The 13,021-nt window shown below is 39.5% G+C and overlaps 1 protein-coding gene across 1 annotated transcript in view; it reads right to left on the minus strand.

The window, feature by feature from the left end:
* The window catches only part of LOC309829104 (uncharacterized protein), a gene marked incomplete at its 5' end in the record, with an annotated part of 53,137 nt that overhangs the window by 15,018 nt on the left and 25,098 nt on the right, over nucleotides 1–13,021 (minus strand). The window contains 3 exon segments of the mRNA XM_082664800.1: nucleotides 265–348; nucleotides 2,418–2,511; nucleotides 2,992–3,133. Coding sequence (XP_082520926.1) covers nucleotides 265–348; nucleotides 2,418–2,511; nucleotides 2,992–3,133 — 320 coding nt within the window.

Raw genomic sequence — 13,021 nt, forward strand, 5'->3', positions numbered from 1 at the left:
AATCATGGTTTTCAAACGATTCCATTTCTATGTAATTCTATTTTCTTTTCATGTTATAATTATCCTACTTGGGTGCAGGTCAAGTTCAGAGTGTGGCCTTTGGATGTCTCCTCTCTATTTTTATTCATTGTTTTTCTTAAACAGCTTCATTGAGGTATAACTGACAATGAACTATGCTTATTTAAAGTGTACAATTCCATAAGTTTTGAAGGATGTATACCCATGAGACAATCAATGCAATCAGAATAGTAACTTATACATTACCCCCTGTAAGTTTCATCCTGTCCTTTTGTAATACTTCTCGGAAGCATTTCCCAGCTCCTGCCCATTCATCCTGCTCTTCTACCCCTGGAAACAAGAGATTAGCTTGCATTTTCTAGCAATTTGATAGAAATGGAATCATATAGTATGTCCTCACTTTTTTCTGGCTTATTTCACTCAGCATAATTATTAGGAAATTCATCTATGTTGTGTACGTTAATACTTCATTCCTTTTTATTGCTGAGTAATATTTCATTGCACGGTTATACCACAATTTGTTTATCCATTCATCTTTTGATGAAAATTGTATTGTTTGCCGTTCATGGCCATTACAAATAAAGATGCTCTGAACATTCATGTACAGGTCTTTGTTTAGACACGTGCTTTCATTTCTCTTAGATAAATACTTACGAGTGGTACCTAGGAGTGGATAAATACCATATGGTAAGTATATGTTTAACTTTTTGAGAAAATGATGAATTGTTTTCCAAAGTGGTTGTACCATTTTACACTCTCACTAACAGTGTATGAGAGAGTTCCAGATCCTCTGCATACTCAACAATTTGATGTGGTCAGTCTTTTTAGTTTTAGACATTCTAAAGGATGCGTAGTAATATCTCATCATGGTTTTAATTTGCATTTCTCTAATGAGGTTGAGCATCTTTCCATGTGTTTATTTGCTATCAATATATCTTCTTTGGAGAAGTGTCTCTTCAGATCTTGGCACTGGGCATTCTAATTCCCTGGTGTGGCCAGAACATTTCAAAAATAGGCCTTTTAAATGTGAAACTAACACAACATTGTAAATCAAGTATACTTCAATTGAAACAACTAGGCCTTTTGTACCCAGGGAAATTGCCCTGATTTTAATTGCAAAGGTTGCTTGGGAGATACTTTACTAAAGACAAAGATGTGGCCACCTGCATTGTCTTGCACAACCCGGCAATGCTGAACAGGAATATGTTGTTTTTATTAACACCTTTTCCCTATGAGTGATATTTATTCTCACTTCCACGTTCTGTTATGATGTCAGTCAATGTAACTCTGTGGCTGTGAGACTTTACCATCCCCCTGCTGTGGGACTGTTTGGACTGGAACATTCTGAATGTTAGATTACTTCCAGTTTTCTATTATCTCTGTTCTAGACAACAAGGCATGCCTTGTCTCGGAAACCTGAGTGCCCAGTCCCAGCCGATGTGACCATATATTCAATACACAGAGATCATTCTCCCAGGAGGTTTTACAAGCATTCGCTCACACAGCTGAACAGGTGGGTGAGTATAGGCAACAAACAGGGATCCACATAAGGGAAAGTTCAGAGAGCAAGTGGCTGCCCAGGGAACATCTGAATTCCAGGGAAGGTTGGTGACCTCAAGAAAGTTTTCTGGCTGGATGCCCCGGCAGTGAGGTTGCAAGGGTAATACAATTCCACTCCTGCTAGCCTCCAAGGCATAGGACTATACAAAAGAAACTACATACATATATTTATATATTATATATGTTTTGTGTATGTGTGTGTATACACACACACACGCACACATATTTTTTAACAGCTACCTTATTTTCCATTATTGGTCCAGAAAACACTGCTGGTTGCCTGAGTCAGAGACTATACGGCATCCTGAGATGTTTCTGGTTCAAAGCAGTGTTCACAAGGAATTATACTGAGGTTTACCTTCCTGCAGAGACCACTGGGTTTAAAGGCTGGGGGTGTGCAACCAATACATATACATCTGTGAGGGCACAAGTGTCATCAAAAAGTTGTAACTTCTACATCTCTGCCTTGAGGACTCTCCCTGATCACCTCCTTCCAACTGTCTTCAGCCCACCTACCGTTTTCTGGTGGCCCTGGTGACTGTTCCATTGCCTCATCTCGACATTTCTTCTTCTATACCCAGCCATTTTAGTTTGGTTAAATTTCACACCATCTCACTGGTTCCTACTCAGCATTCTTCTAGATGCTGTCTTAGACTAGAGTCACCCCCAGCCCTGTCTTGTGTCAAAGCCCTGGACCCTAATTGATCCGGGTGGGAAACTAAGGCCACGAACTTGATTACAAAAGGATGGAGTCCCTCAGGACACTGGCACTAGTCCTGTTGCTGCTGTCAATCTGCCCAGGGGAAAAGCCCTGCACAACCTTCGCGGGGGCAATGAACCTTCATGTAAGAGATGGCGCTGCGACTGCCAAGGCTTTCTTATCTGAAGTGTTCCTCCACAACCACTCTGCAGCTCTTCTCCCACCAGCTGTTGCTGCAACAGAAATTATGATAGCTACTGTTATTAACTACTAACCCAGGCAGTTTACATCAACCCCAGATGGAGCTATTACTGACCCTTTTCAGCTAGCCCATCCCGTTGGCAAATGAAAGAGTTGATGTTTGCGCACAAGCCCCAAAATTAAACTCCCAAAACTCAGCCTTTAAACATTTCCCTAGAGCGCCTGTTTCTTGGAAATGTCTTCCACAGTTGGCATTTTCTCAAAGCTTATGGCTCATCGGGGACAATACTTCAGCTTCCCGCTTCTACCTCTCTTCTCTCTGCCTTGTTACGGAGATAAGGCTTTAACATCTTCATTCACTTTTTTTAAAAAGTCAATATGAGAAAACCTGTGACTTGGGAGGTATACAAAAATTGCCAATTGTTACACAGAAAGGACACTTGGAGAGCTTTCGTAGCAACACCAAGGTAAGTGACTTACTTAGTGTCTGAGGAAGGACTTCGACTTAGAACCTGCTCTTCCTTCACGCTCTCTCCCTCCACAGCTTTGCCAGCAGGCAGCTGAAGGTGCTTTGCCACCTGGGGCTTGATTCGGTAATCATTAATGAGATTCATCAAACTAGAAGTTGAATGAGAAGGCTTCTTGCCAAGTGGCCTTTGGGGAAATTTTCAGAAAAGTGTGACTTGAGTACTCAGAATCTGAACCCCCTCTGCAGTTCTGCCTGCTTCTCTGCCAACCTGTGATTCTCGACCTTTCTCCTCAGGTGTATCTCCTCAAAACCTCAGATGCGTCCTCTAGTTTAGACATTTGCGTGTGGTTTTTACTTTACTTTACTGTGTCTTCGATGACTTTAGTTCTCTTTCGAAAAGCTTAAAAAAAGAAAGAGAATATTATAATTAAATGCAGTTTAGTACTTTTTCCCCTTCTTTGTTGTTTTTTCTCTCTGAAATTTTAATTTTTTCTTTGAAATATTGAACTATAACAGATAAAGTTGAACTTCACTCTACTGCTTTCCCTGATCCTTTCTCTTTTACACACACACACACACACACACACACACACACACGAACAATAATATGTCTCACATAAATTTAGTGAGGTTTCTCCACATTTTTCTATTTTTACTATCTATAGGTATGTTCACAAACTATATAAAATAATGCTTTGTATCATTTCTAAATTTGTGTACATGCTATCATGCAGTATGGGCCACACTATAACTCACTTTGGAGAATAAGTAACATGTATTTGGAACACCCACACGGGCACAGTGGAAGCCAACCTCTCTCAGTTTATGTTGACTTCTTTTTAACTATGTGCCTATGCAGTTGAAAACATCCTCACTGCTTTCCAAGTTTGCATATGGTTCTGCTTGTCTTTGTCTCAGAGATGAAGCAATGTCTTCAGATCTCCAGCTTTATGTAGATAGTTCATTTCCAGCTCCCTGCACGCTCTGTGCTTGCAACCCAGACACCTTTCCCTATGTGAGCATGAGAGTCAGTCTCCAGCCATGGAGAATTAAACCTGGTTCTGCATTTCTTTGAGCTCTCCTGGCTTAAGCTCTGGCTCATCACTTTGATTTTAAGTTCCTTCTTAGTTCTTAGTTTATGGCCCCTGAGGAGATCTCCTTTTGATTTTGAGTTTGACTCTTTATACCTACTTGGACTATATCATGGGAGAGTAAATCCCCTCCCAGCATTCTGGTGGAGGAGTGGGACCCTGGCAAAGTCTATTACTGAGATCAAGGATTCTGAAGGAGGTGGCTGGGTCTTGGGGAGTCCAAGCTACTATTTTTCTTTTCTTTTTTGGCTGCGTTGGGTCTTCATTGCTGTGTGTGGGCTTTCTCTAGTTGTGGCGAGCAGGGGCTACTCTTCGTTGTGGTGCTTGGACCTCTCATTGTGGTGGCTTCTCTTGTTGCAGAGCATGGGCTCTAGATGTGCGGGCTTCAGTAGTTGTGGCACACGGGTTCAGTAGTTGTGGCCCACGGGCTTAGTTGCTCCGTGGCCTGTGGGTTCTTCTTAAACCAGGGATCAAGCCCATGTCCCCTGCATTGGCAGGTGGGTTCTTAACTACTGCACCACCAGGGAAGTCCTCCAAGCTACTATTTTTCAAGCGTTTATTATATGTCCTCCTCACAATTCTTTCAGGTAAGTTTTATTATATTCATTATGAGATAAGAAGAGAAAAAAACCAATCTGTTCCGTCTGCACTTTGGGAATTTAAGCATGGATAATCTAAGTCCATTATATAGAAGAAAGGGATGAAAATTACACCTTCCTGTGTAAAAGATTTTTCCCTGAGTCATTTTTTGAAGGACTCTGGACCCTGCGATAAATAATCAACAACATTAGAATTCAAATACATCTAACCCTGAATTATTATCCAAGTCAGAAAATGTGACTTGGTTTTGCAATTTAATTTTTAACTTCATCTTCAAATGCTCAACTTGGAGCATTCTTGCATTCAACTTGCTTTGATTTGCTAGAAATCGACGTAAGTTGTCTCTGTGTGGGAAAAAAATCCAACTTTGCTTCATTTCTATAATTAATTTTCAAACACTTGAATACAGATAGAAATATTATCTTGACTTAGATTGTGATATCTACCTTTTAAAATTTTTATATGTTTTCCTTTTGAAAAGGGTTGGTTTTTAAATTGCTTTCTTTTAGTCACTAGAATTATTAGAAAGGATAGGGTGCACATTTCTCCTGTGGTAACTGTTGAAGTTATCCTCAGAGCTGTTTCATAAGACTGTGAATAACTGTCATTAATAATTAGACACACGGGGACTTCCCTGGTGGCACAGTGGTTAAGAATGCACCTGCCGGGCTTCCCTGGTGGCGCAGTGGTTGAGAGTCCGCCTGCCGATGCAGGGGACACAGGTTTGTGCCCCGGTCTGGGAGGATCCCACATGCCACGGAGCGGCTAGGCCCGTGAGCCATGGCCGCTGAGCCTGTGCGTCCGGAGCCTGTGCTCCGCAACGGGAGAGGCCACAACAGTGAGAGGCCTGCGTACCACAAAAAAAAAAAAAAAAAAAAAGAATGCACCTGCCAATGCAGGGGACATGGGTTCGAGCCCTGGTCCGGGAAGATCCCACATGCTGCAGAGCAACTAAGCCCATGAACCACAACTACTGAGCCTGAGTGCCACAACTACTGAAGCCCGTGCACCTAGAGCCCGTGCTCCGCAACAAGAGAAGCCACTGCAATAAGACCATGCACCGCAACAAAGAGTAGCCCCTGCTCACTGCAGCTAGAGAAAGCCCACGTGCAGCAACGAAGACCCGATGCAGCCAAAAATAAATAAACAAATAAATTTATTTTAAAAAAATAAGGTATAAAAAATGATTAGACTTGACAGCTCGGTACGATGTGGGCTCTGATTCTGGCTGCTGTTTCAGAGGGCACCAGTGTACAGTCCTGTTGTAATCACAGAGAGCCTGCTGTTCCTAGTCTAGGAGGCTCCGGCAGAGGAAGCACCTCTCATGTGCACACTCTGCCCCAACCCTCATAATGTCTAGCAGCGATTCAGGGGCAGCTGTCGAGAAATCACATCGGATGAATCTGAATCCTGAAATGAAAGACTTGACTAAATGGTAACGGTCACTCTCTGGAGCTTGGCTGCTTTTTCACACACACTCGAAAGGTCGGAAACCATGAACCCAAATGATGTGTCATGTCTGCTCAGAATCTAAAGTCCACATCATGGTACTGGCAAATCCTTTTTTCTCCAAGTTCAAGTCAAACTCCTGTTTGCCTCACCATCGCTATGAACAAATGGGGTCAATCCGGTCATCAAGTTCATATTGGAAGACCATCTCTATTATTCTGACTTTCATCAGCTGATCAGAATGGTGTGTCTTTTGTTATCTACACAACACATTCAAGTATGTGCTAGATTGCCATACTGCAAATACTCCTTGCTTTTGTCCTTAGATATGGCTTTCTTTTACTCTACTTTCTAGTTTCAATGCCCCTTACTTCTGCAACTACAGTAACAGGAATGCCTAACTCAAACTGCAAAATCTTATGCTATTGAAGAGAGCAGTCATAGGAAAGAAAAGACCAAAACACAGGAAATTCTATTACAATTAGGATAATAAATTACAATTTGTGCTTTTGATGTTCCAAAAGAAAAAAAAGAAAAGAAAATGATTGCTTAATCACATAATCACTTTTCATTACTCTACAGAGATTAATGGCAATATACACCCATTTCTCCTCTGAACTCCAAGGTCAAAGGTTTGCAGGTGTGCCTCATTCTTCACTCCAGATCAGACTCTATTCCACAGTCCAGTCTGGGAACTGACCTTACGTTCTGGTTGTCAGACAATGGCAGTTGTTAAGGAAGCTTAAGGTAGTCTAGCGTTAGGTTTAACAAAAGCAAGTTTTAGACTAACTTCTACCACATGTGCAGACATTTATGAATCCTACTGCCTGGAGAAGTGGTCAAGCACACTGTGTCTGAGGGGCCAAAGCCATCAACAATTACACCAGCGGCGAGCTGTTTTTAACCAGACTTGAATATCATAAACCAAAGACATTAAGAGCCAGCTTAGTTTTTAACATTAAAGTTCTAGTTAGCGTGTGTTTTTGCTAATAATTCATTGGTTGTGAATCACCCAGTCAACTAGTAAGTTAAGACGGCAGGGAAAAAAGGCAGTTTAATCTTTCTCTCAGCATTGACACCTTTCCTTGTGAATAAAATAGGTCTTTTGCAGTTTCTTGTTTCCAAGGTGGTATAGTACTGTGTGCATGTGCTCTGATGTACCAGTTATGAAATGATATCCTCTATCTTTTACTTTTTGATTAGAGGCTTTAAATGTCATTTCATGCCATGTTTAAAGCTTTTCTTCAGTGTTTAAATACCATCTTCATAATGTTCTCAATCTTTGATGGTGCCTTGATTTAATCTGTTACCTAATATGCTAATCCAACTCCTTCTCTATAAATAGTATATTTCCAACTTACTGAGGTTTTCAGTCAGTCCTGGAGACACTGTGGCCTCAGCCCAGGTGCCATGTTTTCTAAGATCATTCTCCTCCCCCAGGTCAAATAGTTCTTGCTAAAGCTAGGGGTTGTCCAGTCTAACAACAGTTGATTGTGGGTGGGTGGATATATGACCCAAAGTAGGCCAACATTATTCCTCATGGATTTAGATTAAGGGGGTCAGTCTCTCTCAAGTGGTTGAAACTGAAATCTACAAAATGTAGGTGCGGTAGAGAGAATCATTTCAAAGTGCTCTTGGTAGAGGCCACAGTCAGCTACTAGGCTGTCTGGTTGACTTTGCTTCCTGAGTGGTTGATGCCAAGTATTAATACTATCCAATCAGGGTGAACTTCAAGCAGCTCATTTACATGTATTCTTTTTTCTACTTTTCATCCAATCAAAGATTGGGTTGCCCCAACACCTCATTTGACTACAGCAATTGTAAATAGGTCCCACTTTGTCCCAACTGCCATTTTCTTTACCTTGAAGTAGTGGAAGGTTGGATATATTATACCTGGGTCTTCCCTTAAGGATTTTGCTATCTCCATAGATGATTCTAAGAAAAATTGCTGTCTCTAAAAATGACTCTAAGAAAACTTTTACCAAAACTCAGATTTGCAGGAGAGATGGCTTAGAGACAAGTAGATGTCCATCTACCTTATTAACCTTTTGAAACAGGTATACCCCAACATGAGCATTTCATCCAAGTGTATTGAGAAGTATTTTGCCAAAGATACCTTCAAGCACTTAGTAGGAGGTGCTTCCTACCTGGCTCCTTGTTACAGGTTCTGGACCATCCAGGGAGATCCGATTGTCTGTGAGCCTGCTTCTGCCCAGGGAATTGACTAAGCATGCTGTATCTGATGATATCAAGGCCATCATCAAGTACACCAGTTCTACCCAAATAAGCTGCTGTTAGGAGGATTTAAACAGCATAAGACAAAAGCTCTTTTCAGAGCCATCAACATTTTCATTTAATAGTTATCACAATAAATTTATATTTCTAATATAAATATCTGTGTTACCTCTTTGTGAATTGTCCAGGGTCCTGTAAAGTTGACATTCTTTGTAAACTCGTATCCTTTCTATTTAAAATATCTATTACCTTATCTGATATAAAATTAACTTATCTGGGTGGAAATATAATAAAGAATTTTTCCATTATATTTTTCATTGCTTTTCTGTGTTGGAACGCTACTGATAATTTGTGCTGTAATATTGTATTTGGCCATCTAGCTGAATTCTATCATATGGTTGATAGATTTTTGAGGAACTGCCATACAATTTTCCATAGTGGCTGCACCAATTTATACTCCCACCACCAGTGTAATAGGTTTCCCTTTTCTCCACATCTTTGCCTGCATTTGTTATTTGTAGATTTTTTGATGATAGACATTCTGACAAGTGTGAGGTGATATCTCATTTTGGTTTTGATTTGCATTGCTTTGATGATTAGCAATGTTGAGCATAATTTCATGTGCCTGTTGGCCATCTGTATATCTTCCTTGGAAAAATGTCTGTTCAGGTCTTCTGCCCGTTTTCTGATTTTTTTTTAAATATTGAGTTGTATAAGTTGTGAATATACTTAGAAAATTAACTCTTTTTCAGTCTTATCATGTGCAAGTATTTTCTCCCATTCCTTAGGTTGTCTTTTCATTTTGTCCATGTTTTCCTTTGCTGTTCAAAAGCTTTTAAGTTTAATTAGGTCCCATTTGTTTATTTTGCTTTTATCTCTTTTGCCTTAGGATAGAGATCCAAAATAATATTGCTATGATTTATGTCAAAGAGCATCCTGCCTATATTCACTTGTAGGAGTTTTATGGTCTTAGGTCTTACATTTAGGTCTTTAATTCATTTTGAGTTTATTTTTGTATATGGTGTGAGGAAATGTTCTAATCTCATTCTTTTATATGTAGCTGTCCAGTTTTCCCAGCACCACTTGTTGAAGAGACTGTCTTTTCTCCATTGTATATTCTTGCCTCCTTTGTCATAAATTAATTGACCATAGGTGCGTGGCTTTATTTCTGGGCACTCTATTCTGTTCCATTGATCTATGTGTCTGTTTTTGTGCCAGTGCCATGCTGTTTTGATTACTATAGCTTTGTAGTATAGTCTGAAGTCAGGGAGCATGATACCTCCAGTTTTGTGTTTTTAAATCAAGACTGCTTTGGCAATTTGGAGTCAATAATCCCCCACAAATATTATCAACTGATTTTTGACAAAGGATCATAGGGAATGACATGGAGAGAGGATAATCTTTCCAACAAATGGTGCTGGAACAGTTGGATGTGCATATGCCAATAAAAGAACCTAGAGACATTCCTCACACTTTACACAAAAACTAACTAAAAATAGATCATAGACTTAAATGTAATACATAACATCACACTTTTAAAGTAAAATATAGGAGAAAATATGTATGGTTTGAGATTTGGCATACAGTTTTAGCTATAGTTTGAGATTTGGCACACAGTTTTAGCTATAATACCAAAAGCATGATCCATGGGGGAAAAAATTGATAAGCTGAGGCTGGGCTAGATTTAGTGACTCACTTTCAAAGAATAGAGTGAGGAAAAGGAAGATAATAACTTTACAGAGGAGAAACCTGGCAAATATCACCTCAACCAGGTGATGAAGGTTGACATCACAATGATGTCATGTGAATATTATCTACTCTCTGATATCATGAAATGAGAAGGGCACTTCACTTCCCTGGTATTATTTCAAAAAATCCATAACTTGTTTCCAATCATAAGAAAAACAAACAAACCCAGATTGGGGAACATTCTACAAGGTACCTAGCTAGGACTCTTCAGTACTGCTAAGATTCTGAAAAACAAGACAGGCTAAAAAAATATGACAACTAAATGCAATGTGGTACTCTGGATTGGACCCTGGGACAGAAAGAAAATATTGATGAAAAAGTGGTAAAATCTAAATAAACTCTGGAGTTTAGTGAATGTTAATGTATTAGTGTTAGTTTCTTATTTTTGACAAATGTACCACAATAGTGTAAAATGCTAACGAGGGGGGAAACTGGGTGAGAAGTATATGGGAACTCTCTGTACTATCTTTGCAACTTTTCTGAAAATTAAAATTACTCCAAAATAAAAAAATGTATGCTAATTTAAGTCAGGATAAGGGTCACCTTGAGAGGCCTAGGGACTGGAATGGAGCCTGAAGGGTCTTATTAGATGGTAGTAGTTGTTTTCTTCTTAATCTGGGAACTAATTATATGAGCCTGTCCTTTGTGAAAATTTAGCTTGTTGATATGTGTAACTTTCCTGTTATAAATGATCCTTCAGTAAAAATCATTTAAAATGAGATCATTGTTATTAGCTGTCCCCTAAGTACTTTTAACTCTAAAATTCAGAATTATTTAGTACTAAATATTGCGTATTTTGAAACAAAAGTGTTTTTTTTTTTTTTTTGGCCGCACCATGTGCCTTGCAGGATCTTAGTTCCCTACCCAAGGATTGAACCTGGGCCTCGGCCTTGAAAGCTTTGAATCCCAACCACTAGGCCACCAGGGAACTCTCAAAAGTTCTATCTGAAACATAACATTATTTTGAACATGTAACACATTCATGTGGTTTGAAATTCAAACCTATAAAATAAGATAATAAAAAACAAGCAAACAAAATTAAAACAAATTAAAAAACTCTGCTTAGGGATGCTTTCCAATCCTTCATTTCCCTCTTGAAAAAAACCAGAGTAATGTTTCCTCGTATCCTTCCAGAGACAATTTTTTAACATATTTTTTTCTTGTTAACAGAAAGGATGACAGGTTACCTCTTTTAAAATAAATTAGTATACATTAAAAAAACTTTAATACTATTTCAAATAAATTTGGGAAACAGGAAAATTGCCCAAGATTCATCATCCTCACCCCTACCCCTAAATTTCAGTTATATGTATTTTCCTTGTTGTTTTTTTTTTACCTCTACTTATTTTTTCATTTGGTTGGAAATCACAGTGTAGATAAAATTTAAGGCAAGTACTTCAAGATGTTTCTTTTTCTGTTATATTACAAAACATTGAGAGCACCAGGGAATCTTGAAATATTCATTCAATTATGTACCTACCATTCAAAATGTTATTATCACACATCCATTTTGTATCAGGCTATTTGTTAAAAGCTGAAAAGAAAAAGATGATTACCACCCTCCAGGAGATTTCATTCAAATAGAACAAATAAAAGTGCAGAGCTTTAAAATGAGACATGAAAAGGACCAAATAGGGTGACTGACTGCTTGGGAATATTTTAAAAGTCTTCCTAGGGGAAGGAGTGTTGGCATAAGAGTTTTCCAGGTAGGAAAACATGTACAATGGAGAATATATATAAAAGACTGTGCTGGCTTGGGAATTGGGAAGTCTATATTATGACTAGTGGAGAGTCTTAGGGTTTGATGTCTCCAAAGAATTAAGGTTTGCAGGTGCTTCTGGATAGGTGAGATGATTACGAGCAAGGAAAACACAAATCTAGGGAAAGGAGGAGTTAGTGGAAAGCCAATAACACGTGGGGAGGGGGAAAAGAGAGCTGTAACACCTGAGGGGAGAAATGGCAATGCTGAAATCTAAGTATAAAGAAGGAGGAGGCTGGCAGATGCTATGAAATCCTTTTATGGGGCAATGGGGCAATGACCCTGGAATTGCTGAGCTAGCAGCAGTGACATATCCAGTGCCAAATCATGTGCTGGAAAACAAATCAAATAGAAATGGACAAAAGCCCAGACCTAGAGAAGAGTTTTCAATAGTAAAGCAGACAGGAGAACCCACTCAGCTTATGAGGGTACCGGGGTCCCTTCCAGGCACCAGGAACACTGGAGAACCAGGAGACCTGGACATGATGGATCCAGGTAGAGCATGTTCACCACACAGCATAGTCAGGCAACTGCCTACCAAAAGCAACCCCTTCCCACTGTTGCTGCTGTGTTTAGTTAGGGCTCTTGATAAGCTGATCAGCTGGGAACATTGATTTTAGGAAAGAAATGGGCAACCTACAAGATAAGCAGGTGTTAACCTCAGGCTGCCTCTGTGCACACCACGCATGAACACGTGGAGTTCTGCACACTGTGGGGTGCAGAACTATTATGCACACCATAAAAGTTCTGGTTTCTTTGTGCTCTGTTGTGTTCTGAAAGCTTTTCGTTAATTAGTCTTATTAGCCTTCACTGGAAGTCAAATGCCAGATAATAACCTTCTGTCTTGTTAAGTGGAGCCATTTTAACTAAAGCAAGGCTTAAAGTTGGATTAAATTTTCTCCCAACTGTTTGCTATTTCTCTACAAGGTCTCTTAAGACACTGGTTACACACTAAGAAGGCTCTCAGCACCCTGCATAGTATCATAAACCAGTAACCTCCAGAAGGGTGTCAACTTATTCAAAATCATTGCTATCCTCAGTTTCTGAAAAGAACCATTTCATATCTTCCAAATTTTCTTGATCATTAAGATCCAACCTGACTGCCAGGATTCTAAATCCCGTTATGTAATATCTTATTTGCCTCTGTTGCCTCATTATAAAATGAGGGTAAAAATCCTACCTACCTGTTG

The sequence above is a fragment of the Grampus griseus genome (assembly GCF_964374135.1).
Source record: "Grampus griseus genome assembly, chromosome: 10".
Taxonomy (NCBI): Eukaryota; Metazoa; Chordata; class Mammalia; order Artiodactyla; family Delphinidae; genus Grampus; species Grampus griseus.